General features: G+C 44.3%; 8 protein-coding genes across 8 annotated transcripts; 4 read left to right on the top strand and 4 right to left on the bottom strand.

Annotated features, from left to right (window-relative positions):
• Positions 1–316: 316 nt before the first annotated feature.
• Bfra_002904 (uncharacterized protein) lies at positions 317–895 on the top strand (the record flags this gene model as incomplete). The annotated part of the gene is made up of 3 exons (XM_037333317.1): positions 317–600; positions 625–659; positions 687–895. The coding sequence occupies 3 exons, from the start codon at positions 317–319 to the stop codon at positions 893–895; spliced, it is 528 nt and encodes a 175-aa protein (XP_037195445.1).
• Positions 896–1,014: 119 nt separating this feature from the next.
• On the top strand, positions 1,015–1,925 carry Bfra_002905 (putative ubiquinone biosynthesis protein coq9 protein; the record flags this gene model as incomplete). The annotated part of the gene is made up of 2 exons (XM_037333318.1): positions 1,015–1,473; positions 1,617–1,925. 2 exons carry the CDS (start codon positions 1,015–1,017, stop codon positions 1,923–1,925), a joined length of 768 nt encoding a protein of 255 aa, XP_037195446.1.
• A 314-nt stretch (positions 1,926–2,239) lies between these two features.
• Bfra_002906 (putative dna repair protein) lies at positions 2,240–5,995 on the bottom strand (the record flags this gene model as incomplete). The annotated part of the gene is made up of 4 exons (XM_037333319.1): positions 2,240–2,300; positions 2,356–2,456; positions 2,511–5,786; positions 5,912–5,995. 4 exons carry the CDS (start codon positions 5,993–5,995, stop codon positions 2,240–2,242), a joined length of 3,522 nt encoding a protein of 1,173 aa, XP_037195447.1.
• A 646-nt stretch (positions 5,996–6,641) lies between these two features.
• Positions 6,642–8,630, bottom strand: Bfra_002907 (putative cystathionine gamma-synthase protein; the record flags this gene model as incomplete). The annotated part of the gene is made up of 3 exons (XM_037333320.1): positions 6,642–8,313; positions 8,380–8,474; positions 8,583–8,630. The coding sequence occupies 3 exons, from the start codon at positions 8,628–8,630 to the stop codon at positions 6,642–6,644; spliced, it is 1,815 nt and encodes a 604-aa protein (XP_037195448.1).
• A 276-nt stretch (positions 8,631–8,906) lies between these two features.
• Positions 8,907–12,336, top strand: Bfra_002908 (putative pre-rrna processing protein utp22 protein; the record flags this gene model as incomplete). Its single annotated transcript, XM_037333321.1, has 2 exons — positions 8,907–9,275; positions 9,331–12,336. 2 exons carry the CDS (start codon positions 8,907–8,909, stop codon positions 12,334–12,336), a joined length of 3,375 nt encoding a protein of 1,124 aa, XP_037195449.1.
• Positions 12,337–13,032: 696 nt separating this feature from the next.
• On the top strand, positions 13,033–14,411 carry Bfra_002909 (uncharacterized protein; the record flags this gene model as incomplete). Its single annotated transcript, XM_037333322.1, has 2 exons — positions 13,033–13,158; positions 13,254–14,411. The coding sequence occupies 2 exons, from the start codon at positions 13,033–13,035 to the stop codon at positions 14,409–14,411; spliced, it is 1,284 nt and encodes a 427-aa protein (XP_037195450.1).
• A 351-nt stretch (positions 14,412–14,762) lies between these two features.
• Bfra_002910 (putative eukaryotic translation initiation factor 3 subunit protein) lies at positions 14,763–15,822 on the bottom strand (the record flags this gene model as incomplete). The annotated part of the gene is made up of 2 exons (XM_037333323.1): positions 14,763–15,330; positions 15,653–15,822. The coding sequence occupies 2 exons, from the start codon at positions 15,820–15,822 to the stop codon at positions 14,763–14,765; spliced, it is 738 nt and encodes a 245-aa protein (XP_037195451.1).
• A 798-nt stretch (positions 15,823–16,620) lies between these two features.
• Bfra_002911 (uncharacterized protein) lies at positions 16,621–18,783 on the bottom strand (the record flags this gene model as incomplete). Its single annotated transcript, XM_037333324.1, has 1 exon — positions 16,621–18,783. The coding sequence occupies one exon, from the start codon at positions 18,781–18,783 to the stop codon at positions 16,621–16,623; it is 2,163 nt and encodes a 720-aa protein (XP_037195452.1).
• Between the last annotated feature and the right edge of the window lie 2,320 nt (positions 18,784–21,103).

Here is a 21,103-nt window from a genome sequence, read left to right on the forward strand (position 1 = left end):
ATGCAATATTGCCACGAGCTATGACTCTCGGCGAACTTCTTCATGAAACACGCTTCAATACATCAATTAACGTATGAGCAAGGTGAACGAAAACATGTCCTACCCACTTGTTGGGGGTTTGAACAACCCCATGCATGCTTATTAGCACTATGGAAGAAACGTTGAATCGGAGGGCCTAAACGCCAATGATATGGTGATTCCCAAAAATTGATGACCTGCAGCTGAAATCTGCAACAATACCTGGGCTTAACTGGCTTGCCGGACGGAAGCTCTTCCCCGTAGCACGACAGAATCAAGTTGATATGTCCACGAGACAATGCCTCAACCACGAAGTGTAATTTCCAAGCCCGATTTCAGCTCCTCTGGCCTGAAAGAACAAGACCAGAATATAGAGATAGGTCCATTTCCCCTGATATGTACAATTATATGTACACATGTGCCCGTTCGTATCTTGCAGAATAAGACCAAAAGTTTCATGCAATACAATGTTGCCGTTGCATCCCTAGGGGAAGGCCCACATTGCCTGCCGCAATGTGTTTTCGACCGAGTCTATCCACATCGAATGGGACGTCGCGCAGATAATAAACATTCATACCAGGGGTAACGAAAAGTGTGACGAGAAAGACACCAACAAAAACATGACATACATGCTGTGAGAGGTAAGTAACATTTCTTACTGCATATAGAAAAGTGGATCAAAGGTGACCTTACAAGGGCATTTGCACCAAAGAAGGAGACCAATACGAAAAGAACGGCGAACTTAACCAACAATTGCTTCATCCGCTTATGGATGACGGCCAAAGTTCTTCATAAACGAGGCTCTGCGGTTGAAAAAGCAAAAGGGAGGCTTACCTCGAGCTTACTCCAAGTAGAGCTCGCAAAAAAACGAGCCTAACGGGATATCCCGCGGGACGGGCAACCATTGGCCCAAGCTGAACCTTGAAAGGTATCGAATTAGAAAATCTTCTACTATTAACACCACCAAAATTTATCCTCACAAACCACCTCCCAAACATGTCGTTTTCCACAATTAGAGTACTACCCCGCCATCTACGGCCTCTCACCAAACAATACAATCGCGCAATTCCGAATTCTCTCTCCGCCAAATCCTATCATTCATACGACCGCCCCTCTCCCTCAGATTCTCCCTTTCCACCCACCGAAACAAGTATTCTCCGCGCCTCCCTTCCGCACATCCCTACTCACGGCTTCACTCTTGATACCCTTTCGCTCGGCGCCCAAGATGTCGGTTATATACCTGCCGCCACAAATCTTTTTCCTAAAGGGGCATTTAGTCTAGCACATTACCATTTGTATACCCAAAGAATAGCTTTGAAGAATCACACAGAACTCATTGCTCCACCTCTAGAAAATGAAGGAAAGGAACCACCAAAGGGAGTGGGGAGGAGAGTCAAGGCATTGACGTGGGAGAGATTGATGGGAAACAAAGATGTGATTCATAAATGGCAGGAGGTTCGTAAATTCTAGCTCAGACTTTTGTTGTTACATTCCATAAGAAACTAAAAACCACCTCCAAAATACCTTCACAATTCCCCTCTTCTGAATACCATTCAAAACTCCACATATATCGACACCCCAATTAACACCCCTCCCAGGCTCAAAGTCTCCTTACCCTACCAACCAATCTCCCCACCTCTCTCCGCGAACTACATTCCCTCTCCGACGAGATCTGGTTTCTATCCGGCGACATTTCAGTCGACAGTTCCTGGTATACCAAGCGAGCCAGTCTTTCCACTATTTACGCTGCTACCGAATTATACATGACGACGGATAAATCCGAGGGGTTTAAAGATACCCGAGAGTTCTTGGAGAGGAGATTTAGGGATTCACAAGTGCTTGGAGGAGTTGTTGGGGGATTAGTCAATGGGTGGGTTTCACGGCGATGGCGGGAGTTAATGTTTTGAGGAGTAAGGGGGTGAGGATTTAGTGGATGATTTGTATGAGATAGACGAATGGATTTTGATGTTCACGTAGCATAAAGGGAATGGCAGGAAGGAATAGAAAGATCAATAAAAGGTCATGTATTCAGATTCATGTTATTTTGACATCAAAATTGTCGCCCATAGCAGCCAAATGGGCAATACCATACCTGGACTCGAGGACCAGTGAACACCATAACGCCATATCTTCGTAAGACACAGCATCAAACATTCCCCCACTGTGATTTTACAAGTCCCCAACGCCCCTTAAACGTCAAGTAAATTACAGTAAAATTCGGCTAAGCGGGATTTATCGTCTCGGGAATAGATTTCTGTAATCTGTCTCTCGGAGCTGCAAGTCTGTTATATGTTAGTAGGACGATATGGGCATAAGACTAGCAATTGAGTGACTTACTTGTGGATTGCCACATCAGGATTGTTGTCAATACCAGCTCCCAAGGCTTTGGGTGTGATCAAGATAAATTGTCTACCAACGGCGCGTCGAGCAGCGCTGATCTATCGACTCATTAGCATATCAGAAATTTGTGAGTAGAGCTTATTGTAACTTACAATCATCTTAGTGCTCACATCCCGATTAACATCATCCATGAAAACGTCGAACTCGTCCAAACAGCGAAGAGGGGCGCCCATAGCTTCCCAGAGAGAGAGAAGTAGACAGATAGACGAAAATGATTTTTCTCCTCCCGAAAGTGTCTTGGTTTGTCGACCCTTCTTATTATTACTTGTCTCGTCAGGTTCGACATGGACATCCAGTAATCTGTTCTTGTGATCAATCTCAAGTTTTCCCCTGAAAGCTCTCTCACTCAGCAGATAGTTGAAGTTGATACGAGATCTGGCAGAAATGTGTCTCTGGAAACTGCGGTATTGCTTCATGCGGAGAGAGAAAGAATACTTAAGTAGTCGCAGCAATTCTTCCATGTGTTTACGGCGTGATTTGAAGCTCTTCAGGAGCTCATGAGCCTTTGCATAGCCATCAATAATTTCTTGCTCTGTGACCCCCAGCTTTCTGCTATACTGACTTAATTGATCCGTAATACTCTTGTACTTCGCTTCAAGACTAGCTCTGGTCTCATGTGGCGGTACCGGAATTCTGGCACATATCTGCGTTGCCGCTTCAATGTATTCTCTCACTCGAGTTTCCGTATCTGCGAGCTTGGTTTCGGCTTCTCGTTCGTAATCCTTATAGACCCCAACTTGCGCAATAGCAGCATTCTTATCCCCAAGTGCTATAGCGCGTGCCTGTTCTTTAGCTTTGACCTTCTGATTTGCGTCGGCAATCAATTTCTCATGACTTTCAACACGTTTTTTGGCGGCTCTATAGGCATTTTTACAGCTAAGAGACGTTGTATTGTACTCAGTCCTTGCAAGAGTAGTAGCGCCATAAGCATTTTCGTAATGCGTAACATTGTCATTCGCTTCCTCCAGTTGTGCTTTGAGGGAATCCAGATAGCCATCCTCAATGTTAAGGTTGTTATATTCATTTTCTAATGATTCAACACGTTCTTCGGCCTTTTGTAAGCGAATCTTTAATCTGCCTTGGGCAACCTTGTGCTGTTGGATCGCCCTGTCTGCCTCTTGAACATGCTGTTGAGCTGTACGGCAATTGTTTGCAAGCCTCGACTCTTCAGCTTGGCAGTGTTTCAATGTTTCCTGTTGCAAGACAATCCGGCGCTCACCATCTGTATTCATACGAGCTTTGAACCGGTAGGGTGACACATAGTCCTGTGCACTATTTTGATAGTTGGGGCCATTGCAATACAGGCGAATACCCCAGCCTCTTCTTTGTGGATTGAGAGTAAAGCAATGTCTGACATGCGTAGGCATAGACCTTGGCTCCATGATGCGTATTGCATCTTCTAAGTCATCTATCAGTAATACCTGATCTATTGCTTGGTTTATGATCAATGTATTCCTCACAATTTCACTATCAATATCCAGCATTCTTAAAATGGTCATGAAGTGCTGATCAGGCTCGTTGTTTGTGGTGTCAATGGGTTTGGGATTCGTGATGTAAATTTGAGTTCGAAGTATACCCATGGAGGAGATCATTTTCTGTAGCCTGATCTGGTCTGCTTTGTTGGTAACGGCGAAACTATTCAAGGTGTTGCCAAAAGTCACCTCGAGAATATCGGACCATTTAGGATCGCGGAGTTTAACGTGGAGACCAATAGGACCAACAGGTTTCTGATTGAATCCTCGATCTTGCTCTATTCTCCGAAGTAGCTCAGGCATTTTCTGGTCAAAACTGCGCAGTGGATCCGGGCGTTCGTTCTGCATTTCTCTTAGTCTGTTCCTGCAGTTCTCCACTTCCTTTCTCTTCGCAGCCAAGGGCCCTTGCTCTTTTTCAAGTGCAGTTTTAGCAGATTGACTACTTTCTACTAGTTCTTGCATTTCTCCATGGCTCCTCTCAAATTCAGCTCTCGCCTGCGAAGCTTCCGCCTTAGCAGATTCGATCTCTGTGGATTTTCGATTGAGAGATCCACCATTGGCATCCTCAATACGCTTCTGCTCGGCATCGATTTCCCCTTGTATGGTTCGAGCTTTTTGCTTTGCTGTTTCGAGTTCTAGCTTACTCTCCTTGTGTTCCTGGTGGAGCTTTTTAACCTCCGAGTCTGCCTCTTCAGCCTTCGACTTGGCTTCTTGCTCTTCGTCTTTGATAGGGACAAGCTCCTCTCCAAGAATTCTTGCCTTTTCGGAAGCTCGCTCAACTGAAGCATGAAGTGTCTGATATGCTCGGTCTTTCTCATCTACAATCTTCTCCTTTTCCTCAATCTTTCGTTGTATTTCCACAACTGTCCTTTTGCGCTCCTCTAGTTCGCTTTCTTGCTCGTCAACTTGAAACCATGTCAACTGGTTTCTGAGGACTCTCTTCTCAATTCTCATGTCTTGATGCTGATCATAAATCTTCTTCTTTGCCTCTGCATCCTCGGCCTGTTTTTCCAATGCCTCAAGATCACCCATGCTTTCATCAAGAAGAACTTCGATCTGATCACAACTCTCGGAAACAAGCTTGTAGTCATTGTCAAGTTGTTCGAGTTGTACGCCCTTCCTGAAAAAGTCGAACTTCTGGGCTGGGGTAGAAGACGTAATGAAGGTTTTCGCCTCATCTTGAGTAAGAACATTCATTGGGTTGTCAACTTGAAGCTGGAAATACTCCACTATATCATCCATATCACCCTTCTTACTGGTTACAAACCCACCAGCTGCGTTCTTCACTTTATAAGTGCTACCACTGCCCGAGAAATGACGTTCAATGATAATCGACTTTCCGTATAATTCTGGCCGATAGGCGTCGGAACCCTCATTTTTCAATCTGACGAGAAGCATTCCCCGATCGGTTCCTGTCTTGATTAAGCTTTTCATACTGCTTCCACGATTCGTCGCACTAGGCTTTCCTCCTAGGCAGAGTGTGATGCCCGTCAAAACTGCACTCTTCCCAGCCCCATTTTCCCCAACGACGAAATTGATAAGTGGACCTAGGGGAACTTTAAGATTTTTATGGTTCATGAAGTTCACACACTGAATTTCTTCGATGATGGAATTCTCGGCAGCGCGATTGGTGCGAGGGGTCTGATTTTTGGCAAGAAGTTGCTGAGTAGCAATGTAATCATCGTGTTCGGTGTGTTCCAAATGTTTAAAACCAGCATCGCGAAGTATTTCGTACTGAGTTCCAGGCGGAGCTGTCATTTCTTCATCGTCTTCATCGTCATTATTATTACCGTCATCATCGCTGGCGTCGTCGGAAGAATTGGAGGGGCTATCATCGCGGACTTGTAACGATCTCGAGGAAGATTCGCCATTAGATATCTTGGCGCGTTTGCGTTGCTAAGATAAAACGTCAGTATCTATGGGCATGAATAGGTATTTTGGAGGTATGGCAGAAGGTGGAGGACATCTCCCAATATCTAAGGGCGCAAAAGGATAGTGGTTGGTATTTAAGTTCTACGCACATTATCATGACGTAGGGTTGAGCTTGCACTCTCAGTTGCAATGACACCCCTCTCATCGTGTCTTGCACGCTTTAGAGGAGCCATGTCGCGATCTAGTTACTCTGATAAAACTCAGAGTCGAGTTGTAAAATAAATAAATTAAGTTCGGCCATTCGACGCGTTGAAGATAAGTTACAAACACGCGAGAGCACCTGATAAGCCTCCAATCGCGCCAGTGAATTAAGCTTTCCAATCAGCGTACCTTGCTTGAATTGCCGTGAGATGAACAATCCGGCCAAACTCAATGTACGAATTCCATCAATTCTTTCATCAAGCCCTTCGTTGTCTGATTATCTGACATTTTGAAGCTTGATTTGATTCAATTTGAATATATCTAGTTATTTCAAGGTTCAATAGGTAAGAAATATTTGGAATTTAATTGGTCCTCAAGTCAAGTAAGGTTACTGGATTGATTACTTTGAAGCATACCACTTACTTACTCATGGATACCTAGGTAGGTACTTTTTATGCTGTGTTGCACATTCTGAATTCTACAATTCTTCCAGAATGGTCGACTTAATACTGCTTACAATTATGCTTAAAAAGGTTGTTTATAGTGTTGTGTCAAGATCTTTTAGTTTTAGGCTGTCCTATCTACATCTCTTGAATAAAGTGGCCCATACTGTTGAAACGTACGTACCGAACGCTATCTATCACACGCAGGCTAAACTATAATGTTACATACAAGTTATCAAGCAGTTGCATCTTCTGCTGCTTTCAATGCCATTGCAAACCTCGCTTTCAGATCACTAGCATCCTCAAGACCAACACTGATCCGAATGAGTTCCGCAGGTACACCAAATTGCGCCGCCCAATCCAGTTCCAGGTAATGAGCTAGGATCACATAAGGTGAAGTCAACGTGAAGTTGGTTCCCAGACTTGGGCCTTTCGCAGTTTCAATCTTATCATAGAATGCGACTGCTTGGGGCATCTCTTTGAAGGTAAATGAAAGAAGCCCACCATATCCTCCGTTCGGTGTACGACAATCATCGTAGAAAGTTCTCGAGGCGTTGTATTTGGGGTAGTAAACCGACTTTATCAATGGATGGGTTCGAAGTATATCACAGATAACTTCAGCGTTATCGTTGATTTTTTCAATGCGAGATACAAAGTGACGACTGTTTCGTTCCATGAACATAACATCTTCGGCCCAGTAATTATCTTCATATTCTGCCTTAGCTACAGACTTCAAGGATTGATAGTACTTTCCACCAGTGTTAAAGATGGCACTTCCGCCCATGACGTTGCATTCTCCCGAGAAGATTTTCGTGAGACTGCTGACGACTATGTCTGCAAATGGTAGAACGTGAACATTGATAAAATTTCCAATGGTCTCATCAACCACCACAGCAAAGTCGTATTCGTCTGCCAATGCCCGGATTCGCTTCAGGTCCGGACAATTTAGCATTGGGTTTCCTGGAAATTCACAAAATAGTGCGAGATACTTCTCTCCTGCTTTCAGTCTTTTCTCCAAATCATCTAGATCTTCGGAAGAGCCGTTGCCGTAGAAGTTGCAGCCGGGACCAAATTTTTCCAGAATTTTAAGAGTATCGACATATGGGAAACCGAAAGATATGCTTTTCAAAGAACCTCTGGTTTTCAACAGCATCTGGTGGGCATTGTAAATCGAGTTCATGCCGCAAGGGTAAAGGTAAACATCGTCCTCAGAAAGCTCGGCGACTCCACGCATATTGGAAGCCATGTCTGTGCTCGGAGTCTCAGACAAATCAACTTCACCAACCAAGGAACCTGCGATCCGACGGCGAATTGCCGATCTTGCATTGTCCACGAAAGAAACGTCAAGATTTCGACCAAAGCGTTCCTCTAGGAACTGCGAGCTTTCCCGAGCCTCGGAGTTTATCGGCGAGGTAGGGGAGTGATGGCCGTCGCCCACACCTGAGCCGTTGTGGCTTCTAGATGTCTTGTCTATAGAGCCTTTCTGGTATCTCCTGGGACCTTTACACAGCTTACCACCATCCTGAGGACTTGGCGAGCCTGTCTTTTTCACTAGTAATCCTTCTTGGAAGAGAGTGTGGCAAAATTCAGCTCTTCTGCTAGAAACACCGTCTCCAGAATGTTGCCAGTATTGCTTTGCAATCGGGAACAATTCCTTGGCGAACAAAACAGCAGAAATTGAAGGCGAAATCTTAGTGAGGACTTCTGATGAGGTTTGATTACGCTCAAGGGCTAAGTCGATTACACTAAGCTGATTTGGAGATATCGACTTGTCTCTTGAAAGCATAAACGCCACACAACTCCTAGCAGTCTTGGGCGATGGAAAGAGCATTGCCTGCTCATTTTGACTGCCATATGCTTTGACGATATCATCGGCGAATGCAACAATAAGTTTGTGAATGAAGAATCTGAGTCACGAGACCAGCCGGCGTCAGTTGAGTGAAAAAAGTTGACGAGAATCAAGGTAAACTGACCGAGGATATCCAGTGGTCATTTTCCCCAAAACCCTTTGATCACCCTCTTCGTAACCAACATTGTCCTTCCACGTGGGTAATGAAACACTTGTGGCCTAGAAAAGTATTAGATATATGAATCATATGAATTGCCTCACGAAAAAGGATTTTTTTCGCTATTGCTATTTCTTAGCTTCACTAAAAAGAAAAGTCGAAATACTAACATGTGGTGTCAAGGCAGGTACGGACTCTCCAAGTTCGATTACAGACATTTTGAGTTTCTGATGTAAAGATAATAAATGCAGAAGTCCGTTTTTTTGTAAATTTAACTTAAGAATCCCACTTGCAACGATGCTAAACAATTGTGCAATCAAAGATCCTATCCGCTATCGGAGATTCAGGATAAGAGGACTCTAAAATTTAAGCTTAAATTTAGTGGATGGGGGGCTAAGACATTTCGCATCTTTTTTTGAAAAATATAATTCTAGTACTCGTAGAGAGAGAAGAGAGAAAATTGTCAACATTCGTGCATCAACAATATCACCATAATGGCACCTCTTACCACAAAACGACGCAAATTAGAACATACAAGTGATGATGAAGCTCTGCAGCCCCAAAAGCCAAAGGTAGACAATGTCGACACGGAGAATGCTTCGGCAGACGAAGCCTCTTCATCTGATGATGCGGATGCAATTCAATCGAAACCCAAACATGCGCCTACAAAACGACGACACGATGATCAGGATGCTGCGCTATATTCTGGTGGTCTTTATAAGTCGAGTATGTTCAAACTTCAAGTAGATGAGCTGTTGAATGAAGTGCGACCAAATTATGAGAAGCGCGCTGCCGGAATAAAATCCGCATTACACCAACTCAAAAATGCGATTGAAGGCATTGAAGATCATGAACCCCTTCTTGTAAGCTTCACCCAGAGTAATTGACCAATGCTAGTTACTTATATATGATTCATAGATTCCCGATGCCATTAAATTATTCTCCAAAACTCACAAAATTGCGATTCCCTTTCCTGATCCTAAACCCGACAATAATGCGGCCTACAAACTTGTATATTCGAAACCATCCGGTATCAATGTTGTTGGAAGTTATGCTTTGGGGACTATGGTCAAGTCCGAAAAGCCTTTGTGTGTCGATATGATTGTGAACATGCCGAAGTCACTTTTCCAAGAGAAAGACTATCTTAATTATAGATACTTCTACAAGAGGGCGTACTATTTGGCAACAATAGCAGCTGGACTTCATACTTCAATGCCAGACTTGACATTGGAATATGATCTCTTAAATGGAAACAGCCTACATCCGATTCTAGTAGCTCGATGGAAAGCTAGCACAAAAGGAGATCCAAATTCGCGATTTGAGGTACATATCATACCTGCTGCTGCTCGTGGCTGCTTCGCAGAGGCCAAGCTACGCCCTACAAAGAACTCGATTCGCCCTAAAGAAGGAGCAGATAGCGACGCCACCACACCGGAGCCTTCACCATTTTACAATTCGTCCTTGAGTGCGGACTGTAACTTTGAATCATATCTCCAGCTGCTCCATAATGCATCCAAGACATCGGAAGCTTTCAAAGATGCGTGTCTGCTTGGCAGAATTTGGCTTCGACAGAGAGGGTTTGGGAGTGCTATATCTCAGGGAGGGTTAGGACACTTTGAGTGGGCCGCCTTGACAGCTCTGCTGCTGAAAGGAGGTGGTCCCAGAGGACATAGCCTTTTATCTTCCGGATATAGCAGCTATCAAATGTTCAAGGCAGTAGTTCAATATTTATCGACCACTGATCTGGTTAAAAAGCCAGTGCTTTACGAGGCACCAGATCTCCAGATTTCGAAATCTGACACTCCAGTATTCTACGATGGCCCAAGAGGCGTCAATATTCTGTACAAAATGACGCCATTTTCTTACGAGTTACTGCGTGATGAAGCAAAAACTTCATTGACGATGCTCAATGACTCTACTTTTGATCAGTTCGAGGCAACATTCATCACGAAGGCCGATCAGATCCTGCAGAAATATGACTGCATTGTAAACATTCCTATCCCCGTCCAAAAAGATGGTGTGTCCAGTTGTGATCATAAGATTCATACTACCACTTTTGCAAACCGTGTATTCGCTACCTTGAAGGAGGGCTTGTCCGATAGGGTCAAGCTGTTAGATATTAAGGCCATCGAAACGATCCCTTGGTCGATTAAAAGCTCGGGGCCGTCAACAAGTAATGGCCAGATGTTGAATATTGCTGTTCTCTTTGATCCAGCGAATATAAGTCGTCTCGTTGACCATGGTCCACCTGCGGAAGATAAGAAGAAAGCATTAAAGTTTCAAAAGTTCTGGGGTGAGAAAGCCGAGTTGAGACGTTTCAAAGATGGAAGTATTCTTGAAAGTTTGGTCTGGTCGCCTGGTTCAACTTATTCCATCTTTGAAGATATTGTCACCTATCTTATAAAACGTCATTTTGGAGCCGAGATAAGCAAGGGATTGAGCTTCATTGGGGAGGGTTTTGAGAAACTATTGCCATCGTACGGAAATAGCTCTAAAGCTTTTGAGGTCCTCAGACAGGCATACAATACTTTCGAGAAGGATATCAGAGATATGGAGAGTCTGCCGTTGCAATTGAAACAACTTTCCGCAGTAGATCCTCAATTGCGATCTTCGTCAATTGACCTTCCCTTGTTTGCACCTAGACAACCTTTGGATGTCCCAGCCGATGTACTGATTCAGTTTGAGGGATCTGGTAGGTGGCCAGATGATGTTGTTGCCATCCAAAGAACTAAGATTGCTTTTCTTCTCAAGATCGGCGAGCTTTTGGTCGAGTCCAACGATGCCATAATCACGAGACTTGGCATAGAGAATGAAGATCAACCACTGCAGAACTGTGCTTTCTTGGATGTTTTTTATCCATCGGGCGCCACGTTTCGCCTTCGAATTCACAATGAGCGAGAACAAACACTTCTTGAGCGCCAGGTCAAAGATAAGTCCAGTGATAATCGATCGCGAGAAGATGCAGCTTTAGCACTCTCTATCTATAAAAGGTTTAATATCCAGCTCCCATTGCACACGCAATCGATATCAACACATTGTACTCGATTTCCTCTTCTATCACCAACCATTCGTCTTGTTAAGAAATGGTTCGACCGCCACATGCTTTCTGATCATGTCAGTGGTGAGCTTATCGAGCTTTTAGCAGCGCGAGCTTTTCTACAACCTTACCCGTGGAAGGCGCCATCCAGTGCTATGTCTGGATTTTTACGAACTTTGCTCTTCATTTCGAAATGGGATTGGCGTTCCACTCCACTAATCGTGGATTTCACCGGTACGATGACAGATAAAGATGTCTCCACCTTAAATACCAGGCTGGAGGCATGGCGAAAAATTGATCCAGGCATGAATCGCACTGTTGTGTTTGCAGCATCGAATCATGACACAACTGGAACCGCTTTTACTGACAAGGGCCCATCGAAAATGGTAGCCGCAAGAATGACCGCTCTTGCGCGATCAGCTTGCAAAGCCGTCAAAGACCAAGGCTTGAACTTGGATACCAGATCACTGTTTGCAACATCTACAAATGACTATAATTTTGTCATTCATTTAAATCCTAAGGCTGCCAGTACCTCTAAAGCAAAGGATTCAAATCGCTTCAAGAATCTCGAGGTGCAATCAGAATTGAACATTGAAAAAGTCGACTATCAACCCCTGCGGATGTTCGGCGAAGAATTAGAGAGTCTATACAGTGGGAGCATTGTCTTTTTCCGTAGTGCAACAGATATCTCTCGAATTGGAGGACTATGGAATCCGCAAACGAATATATCTAGAGCCTTCAAAGTGAACTTGGCATATGCAGTAAAACCTGAAGAGAACGATAGGGATGACGAAGAAGCGAAGAATGTTAAAATCAACCAGTCAGCGATGTTAGCGGAGATCGCTCGTTTGGGAGGTGATTTGGTGTCGAGGATAGAAATTCATTGAAGGAAGACGCTTTTAATTCTATAAGGACATGTAATGTAAGAAGATAAGAATTCTTAGATGATACCCAAGTATGAAATGATAGTCATATTGTAAGGGATTGCATGGTCTTGAGCAGTATCCATTGATGCTGATTGAATAGTTGACCCAGCCCATCGGGTGCAATACAATTGAAGAATGATCATCTTCAAAACCATTTCCCATTAAACAATGTGACTTGCAAATAAGAAGAACTTGAGAAACCTTAGCTACTAATGGAAAATTTCTTTCTGTGAGAAATGCCAATGCCAGGTCGAGTGACTCTTAGTCGCAAGAAAAGTAGCCTACATAGTATTTACATTCTAAGCTTCAATCACCACAAATTGAGGACTTATACTAGAGAAGCTTTGGACTCTGGTATGAAGCTTCAAAGCTTCAATTTCGAATTTTAAACTAAGACAAAATCATGTAACGTCAACATTCGAAACTGATTGGACTCAATGAACCATTCGGGCCCAAGCACTTTCTAATCCACACCTTCAGCCTTACACTCACTCGCTTAAAAAAAAGTTTAGGTGGGGGTAAAAAAGTTATCGCGGGGCAATCTATCGGTGGAAGATTTTACATATCATTTACCAACTAACTCTTTACTCAAGCAATTCATACTCTAATTATTATTTCTTAAACTTTTATTGCGCACCGGTGACAACTCGTGTCACAATGCCACCATATGATAGCGAATCATCTGGAGGTGAGGAAGAAGACTACACAGAAACCAATGTCTTACTTGGGTATGCCGGGAAAGAACCTCAAGATGATACAATCAGTTATTTAGGTGGTGAGCCTGTAAGTTCTCCCTTGAATAAATCTTCGAAAATGGCAAAACCTGCGATTTACTCCACTTCAATTGCCATCTGAAAAACAACTAACACTTACTTCAGTCCTGGATTGACCCTTCCACGCCTCCATCCGCCACTCTCGCAAAATGCAAAATCTGCAACGACCTCATGGTTCTCATCCTCCAACTCAACGCTGATCTCCCCTCTCACTTCCCCGACCACGAACGTCGTCTATACATCCTAACATGTCGCCGAAAAACATGTCGGAGAAAGGAAGGAAGTGTTCGCGCGTTGCGCGGTACGCGAATTGCTGAATCTGCAAGCAAGCCAAAATCAAGGGAACCGGAGAAAGAGAAACCAAAGCCAGAGCCTACAAAGCCAGCAGCTAGGATAGGAGAAAGTTTATTTGGAGCCAAGCCATCAACATCGGGGAATCCATTCGCAACGGGCTCAAATCCCTTCTCTACACCATCAGGCGGAAGCACACCTTCGAATCCTTTTGCAGCCGCTGGTCTCGCTACCTCTGAACTCGCTGCAAAACCCCCTCAAAACCCAGAACCTGCATCTTCGGAAACCACAAAGGATACCCTTTTAAAAACGTTTGCATCTACCCTATCCCTGAACAATCCACAATCTCAGCCAGCAACTCAGACCCCTCCACCCAACGAGCCTTGGCCTACAACCGATCTCCCAGCACCCTATCCCCTTTACTACCTCGTAGATGCCGATTACGAGACCCTCGATAAAGAGCCCTTACCTCCACCACCCCAAGCTACAATCGTGGACGACACACCCGACTCATCATCTGGCGGAAAAGAAGACAAGGAAATTTTTGAATCAACGCACGACACGACTTTCCAGAAATTCGCCGATCGTCTTTCCCAAAATCCCGAACAGGTAATCCGTTATGAATTCCGTGGTTCCCCTCTTCTCTATTCTAAAACAGACTCTGTGGGAAAGATCTTTGCGGATGCTGGAAAGGGGAATGAGAAGGTTAAAGTTAGTAATGGTAGTGGAAACTGGAAGATACCGCGCTGTGCGAACTGTGGGGCAGGGAGAGTATTTGAAGTGCAGGTAACACCACATGCTATCATGGAGTTGGAGAGGGAGGAAAAGGGCCTGGATGGAATGGATTGGGGGACGGTAATTCTAGCGGTTTGTGAAAGGGATTGTGTGCCCAGCTGGGTGGAAGGTGGAAAAACGGGATACGTAGAAGAATGGGCGGGAGTGCAATGGGAAGAGTTAGGCGGGAAGAAGTAGGAGACGAGTTGAGGTTGTTCAAGCGTCATAAATACATAGTCATTATTGCGAATACCATATGAGAAAGAAGCATAGTTTGTGGCTTTGACTTTTTTTTATTTCATTCGGCTACTTGCAACAGATTTCGCATGCATCTTATAGTGAAGCAAAATTTCACACTGCAGCTACTATCTATGCGACGTCTAGAAGCCAGCCACTCATCTCGAGATCCTCGTTATCGAGGGAGATGCAAAACAGATAAAGAGTATGCATCTTTTCCCGTTCCTCAAGGACACCCTGATATAACGCCAACCTCCAAACCATTATCCCTTTGCATACAAGCATATCTCATAATTACTGACCCCTGCACACCTAAGCAGGTTGTTCATAAGCTCTCTTAATTACCCTCGAGAATTGCTCCATCTTGACATTTTCCCTGACTACGGTTCCCTTGGCCTCATTCTCCTTGTTTAATGGTACAATGACAGCGCCATTCTCTATAGTCCATCCACATACCTCCTTGATGAATTTCTCAAAGGCTTCACCGTTCATTCCGAGCCAGTTCTCGAGCTCTGAACTAGCTACTTCGCGCACGGATTGGGAAATCGTCGAAGCGATGCGGATGCGGACTGACTCTTCGAAACCACTTACGTCGGCGATGAGATCGGCATATAAATCATCGGAATCAAGGGTTGACCAGAATTGGCTGTAGTTTGCGGAGGAGAGGAGGGTATTGAGAACGGCGAGCTTTTGTACGGCTTCGGAGAGAGGAGCGTCACCTGCTGCGGGGAGAGATGATGAGGCTGAGATAGGTGTAAGGATGTGGGGTGGGAGGAGGTGGAGAGCGAGGCTGAAGTCTGGGGAGGGGAAGACGGTGAGGGACTTGACGAGAATGTTGGTTATGGTTTCGTCTTTGGTGAGGTGGGGGTTGAATTGGTAACTGCGGTTTTGGTATGATACATTAGTTATGTATTCCAATTGATATTTTGCGACAGTTAAAAAAAATGATATGTATCGTGTCTTTCAGATAGAGCTAATAATAAACTTCATGAAATGGAGGGATTCATTCTCCAAAGTTTCAGGTAATAGGGAACGTTAAACGTTCATTCATCATTTAGACATAGCAAATCTTCTCTTTCTCGAGCATGGGATTCATTGAGCGTATGTGTCAAGAGCTTTGAGCTCCTACTCTGCCCCTCATTCTTCCACCCAACAAAAAAGAGAAGCAACGGTAGACAAAACAAAAAAAGTTCCCAACTCACAGTTTTAGAAGCGCCAAATTAGCATAGCAATCATAAGTTTTCTCCTCACACTGCAGCGTTACGTATTCTTGGAAAATATTTGTTGTTTCGGGGTTATAACGATCGAGTCCGTTGAGGATAGCATCGATGTGTTCAGGCCTATCTGGCGCATAATCAAAAGGGACACCCATATTTATCGTATCGTGGGTATATGTGAAGAATGAAAAGAGGAGGTGGGGTGTTGGTGGAGAGACGGTGAGGTGGGAGAAAAAATTGGCTTGGTCGTCCAAAGAAAGAAGAAGGAAGTTGAAAGAAATTTGAGGTTTTGGGATATTGCTGTTGCTCGTTAGGGCTGCTGTGTGAAGATTTTGCCGACGCTAGTGGGGTGTTGGTGCCTTAGGTTGTCGGATTGAAATTGAGGAACTCAATGGTTTCCCGTCTCGTCTCCTCAGTTTAGATCTTCAAGCACCTTTTGTTTCCAATGTGCAAGTATAGTTTCAAATGATAAAAGGAAAGATTTGTCACAGAAACGACTAGATGTACTCATACACTCATTCAGATAGAATTGAATCTATCTATCTATCTACACAAAACAAGATACGAAGAATATACATGAAATCTCCTCGGAACTATTCAACTATAAATAACTAATATCGTATGTGGTGATCTTTACTCCGTGAATCAATAAGTATGTTGTGGTGGTTGCCTTTCTTTCTCTCCCTCGCCTGGGATAGAAACCCCAATTCCCATATTGAGATAGTTATCTCCTATTGTACAAGTCTTCTCCCGTCTTCTCATCCTACATTCCCTGAATATAACACATAATCGCATATTCGCTACATCGCTCAAGATTGCAAATGCCAATTAACTCCAGTTCCAGTCCATACTAAACGAATGGTACGTGGACCCCCAATGGTATATTTTGCTTACACTCCCAAGGTCCATCCCATAAAAGAAAGTCATATTCATCTTCATCTCCATCGCCATCGTCATCTAGCTTTTCCAACCCCTTCCTTACTACTCGTAGCACTCATCGGACTAACATTATCTGCATTTCTCCTCGCATCCCACTGTTGGTTCATATTTCCATTCATACCATAAAACCCTTGGCCAGCCAAACTGCTCGGTCCACTCCCTATATCTGGACCTGGATCCCCCCAGTCACCCATTGATGTTCTACTGCTGTATTTGCTTTCATAAGTACCTTGACTTGCTACTCTCGTGTCGCTGCTCACAAAGTTTTGAATTGGAACTACTGGCGCCTGACCTGGTTTAAAAGTGGGCATCGTTAATGGATCGGGATACAAATCGGGACCACGTTCAAACACCGCAGGGCTATTTGATTTTGAGACGCTGTTTGCCAACATTGGTAACCATAGTTCTGGTCGCTCGAGGTCGAAGGGGTCAGATCGCCCAGCCATTCTACGTGTATTGTTGATGTTGGAAGCTGTAGAGTATAATGTATCACGAAAGCTTTCCGTACTGGGTGCTATACTTGAGGGATACCGTGATATATTACTGATGCTTGGAGTGCGATATGCAGCCGGCCCATAGACACTGCTTGGTGCATTCTTATGACCTCGAGTAGTACTGTCCAATGACTCGCCACGAGAACGACGGACGTCACTGATGTATGTACTGGTCCTAGGAATGGCAGGACCAGGCCGAGAAATAGAATCCCATTTGTTCGGGTCCGCAAATGGATTGGTATTCAAGTTTCTTGAAGCGGGATCCGCAAACGGATCTTGTGGAATACCGAAGTCTAACCCCAAACTACCGAACATTTGTCCAGAACCCGAATTTGAAGAAAGAGAAAGACGGCGACGCTCGGCTTTCATTAATAAATTACGATCATCCATGTCCATCAGATTGCCAAAGTCCTGCCTTTCCGACATTCCACGTGCCATTGCAAAAGGATCCTGTTCTTCTTTCGGAGTTTTTCGAAATACACCTTTAACTTTATTCGTGAAGTCATCTGCTCGATCTTTTGCGGCGTAGTGCAATGCATGTGCGGATGCCGAAGAGTTGTTCCTGCTGTGATATGGAATTGGACTTTCAAAGAATTGTGAGTTCCCTCTATCAAGATTCACCGTTGGCTTATTTCCTGGCTGAACATGATTCTTAAGAGTAGAACCTATGCCAGCTAAACCTGCGCCAAAATTTGTCGCGGCACCCCCTATTTGTGCTTTAAAGTTTGTACCTCGACCCACTGATCCTACGGAATCATCGTAAATATCGTAATACTGGCCTTGTGCCTTCTTATCAATATCATAGAACTGGTCTTGAGTTCCATTTGTCAGAGGTGTGAGGAGAGAATTTCTCTTTGACTTTCTTCTTCTCCTGCAGCAGAATATGATCAATCCTATCAACGCAAGAAAGCCGATTCCACCTAGTATTCCTCCGATTACAGGTGCAGTCATGAGACGACCCAACGAAGAAATTCCACCTGCGGCTGTTGACTCAACCGATTGTGTTGACGATGCTGTTGCGCTCACGACTGAAGTTGCATGACCAACACTGGGATCGTGAGTCGCGGGATCATGGCTTGCGGGATCATGACTGGATGTAGCTGTAGTACTTATCTGACTTTGAGCAATTGCTATTGAAGTACTTGATGACTCAGTTGGCGTCGTACCTTTAGACGCTGGGCTAGGTGATGTTGTCGTACTGATATTTGTTGAAGTTGTTTGAGTTTGGGACGCACTTGAGGTGGTAGCTACTGGGGTCGGTGCAGGCCCAGGTGGAGGTGGAGGTGGAGGTGGGGTTGGTGGAGTTGGTTTTGGTTCAACTGCACTCGTAGTCGTACTTGACGACTGTACCACTGGTCCTCCCACCGCAACAGCCACCGGTGAACTCGCAACTGCTGGGACCACACTAACCGGTGTTGAGGTTGGTTGCGGAGTCTGAGTGGCACTCTCCGGAGTTGATGTTGAAGTCGAAGTCGAACTTGAGGAGGTAGACGTAGACGAAGATGATGAAGAAGAGGAAGAAGAAGAAGAAGAAGAAGAAGATGCAGATGTAGAAACTGGAACTGGAACTGCAGTTGTGATTGCTGATGATACTGTACTGGCCGTCCTTGGGACAGCAGTACATCTCACGCCATTTATTGAAGTGATTGAAAATCCTGCCGGCAGGTTTGCGCTCGTCGACATGTTGTCAAATAAAAAAAGCGACACCCAGTCGCTACAAATGAATGTACTGAATCAGCCTTCAAGGAGATTTGTTTGAATATTGGCTCCTCGGCCCTTCAGGTTAATTTCATAATGGTACTCTATATCTTGTCGACGACCAAAGAACGGCAATCAACGATGAAAATGCAAAGTAAAAAATAACAAGAACAAATTGAAAGTTCACGAAAGCTTCAGGCACAATAGCATAATGAGTAACAATTTCTTACTCGCCAGAAAAAACGGTTGAAAGACTACTATTTCCTTTTGTTACACTGGGGAGGGGAGGGGTTAGATGTTGCAAATCTGATACACGGTTTGTTTTACGCTCTGGCCTTCTCGAGCACTCGCTTCCCAATCGATCGAACATTTCACACCAAAGCGGTAAGAACACCCCGTAGGCACAATAAGTAAAGGCCTTGCCGCTGCTAATTGGGACAAGTGGTTGAGTTAAATGATGTAGATGAATAAAAGGTCGAATTGGAAATCAACGAAAATGATTGAAAAGGCTTCGATTCAATCTAATTCTCCCGGTGTCATTGGACAATCAAGAAAGATTTAAATGAATTGACACTATTGACGTTTATGCCTCCCCTCGTTTCCCTGCGTGGGGTGACAATAGAGTTATAGAAAAGGCTAAATTGGTTGATAGGGATAAGGATAGGATAGGATAGGACAGGATAGGCTAGGCTGCCAAATCCGTTTGTTCTTCAAGGGCCAAGGCGTAAGAGTGAGGTTGTCTAATGTCAAATTAATAAGTTGTCTGCTGCCAATTGTGCTGCCAATTGTAGGACTCAAGCCTCTAGCAGTCGACCAGCCCTGACTACTTACCCGAGTTAGTCGTGTTTCCGGGAAAATTAGATTAAATGGCGGGAATTGTCACATTTTTGTTGGTGGTGTGGTGTCATCACGATCCAAGGGGAGGGGGAGGGGGAGTGATGGAAAGTTACTTCCTGCAAGCGAGAGGGCTATTGTAGTACTGACGACCCCAACGATTTCACAATCGACTCCTTCGAGATTATCTTCCTACAAAGAGAGACAAACGCCCCCACTTGGCGGTGAATGTTAATATATCTTCATTTTGATTTAATCTAATTTGTTTCTTTTTGAAAACTGACAAGACACGAATCACCAACTCTTCAATTATCCGCTGTTGGGCAGTTGAGTGAGAGTTGATGAGAGTTGGAACTTCAAATATGGGTTCTACAGAATAGTCATCTTTCCAGGTTCTATCGGCACATTCGCTATCAGAAGCTTCTCAACACACTTTGGAATTATAATGGTATACAAAATGCATGTGTGTTTTATCATACTCCATCGCCCGCAATATGAGCATGCCAAGCCTGAAGAGTTCGTTCCTTTTACCGTACCTGCATACAATGATTCCCACAAGCTTCCACCACCAAGAATGTGACGAGAGGATATAAGAGTCTTTCGCTTCACTTCATCCCAAAAATGGAACAAGATGAATAGGTCCGGAAGTTCGCACTACCAGCCTCTACGTTTGGCGTACCACGTTTTCTTGTTTGAGCCTCAGTGATCCTTTCTTGGCAACTTACTTCTTCGGAGGTATAACCTTGCCGGGTTTCTTCCACATATGTGATATATCCACTATTCCCTCGTCGTGAACCTAATTCTCTCCATCTTGTTTCTGTTCTAGTTATGCTTATCGACTCCGTTGTGGAATCGACTGCTATGACCCTACACTATACCTACAAGAGCATTAGTCGAGAAACCAACATATGGTAGGCAGTGTCAAATTAATTGAAGCACCGCAGGAAACAAAACTGTCACAATGGAAACCAAGGGCCCGTTTAAGCATTTTAAAGTTGGATGGTAGGTCATACTCGTTTTGTGCCATAACAGGCTTTATGATGGTGTAACGTCTAGAAGGGCCACTTTTCACTCCACACGGCAATCTTCTGGTCCGCGTATGAGGATCGTGTGGTACAGTATCTAGGTGCTGAACGACATTGTTCGATTTGTTCAATGGAATGTTACAAGACATGGTCGGTTAGGATCAGAGTTGATGTGAGGTTGGTCGGAATCAACTATCAAGTATACAAGACGACCAATCGGCAGGTCATGATGTAGAAATATTCAACGCGTCGTGTCTAGCCGTAAGATGTGGTTGATTTGGACCAAGTGATATGATATGCAGCACAAAAGGAAAACCGCAGAATGCATATGAACAGAACAGATTTCCAGTATCATTGCCGATGGCATTATTTCATTACCATGTTGTACATGGATACACTGGGGCAAAGTTGACAAGCGGAACATCCGGAGCTTGAACTGTGATGCT

Source organism: Botrytis fragariae, assembly GCF_013461495.1.
Source record: "Botrytis fragariae strain BVB16 chromosome Unknown tig00000012, whole genome shotgun sequence".
NCBI lineage: Eukaryota > Fungi > Ascomycota > Leotiomycetes > Helotiales > Sclerotiniaceae > Botrytis > Botrytis fragariae.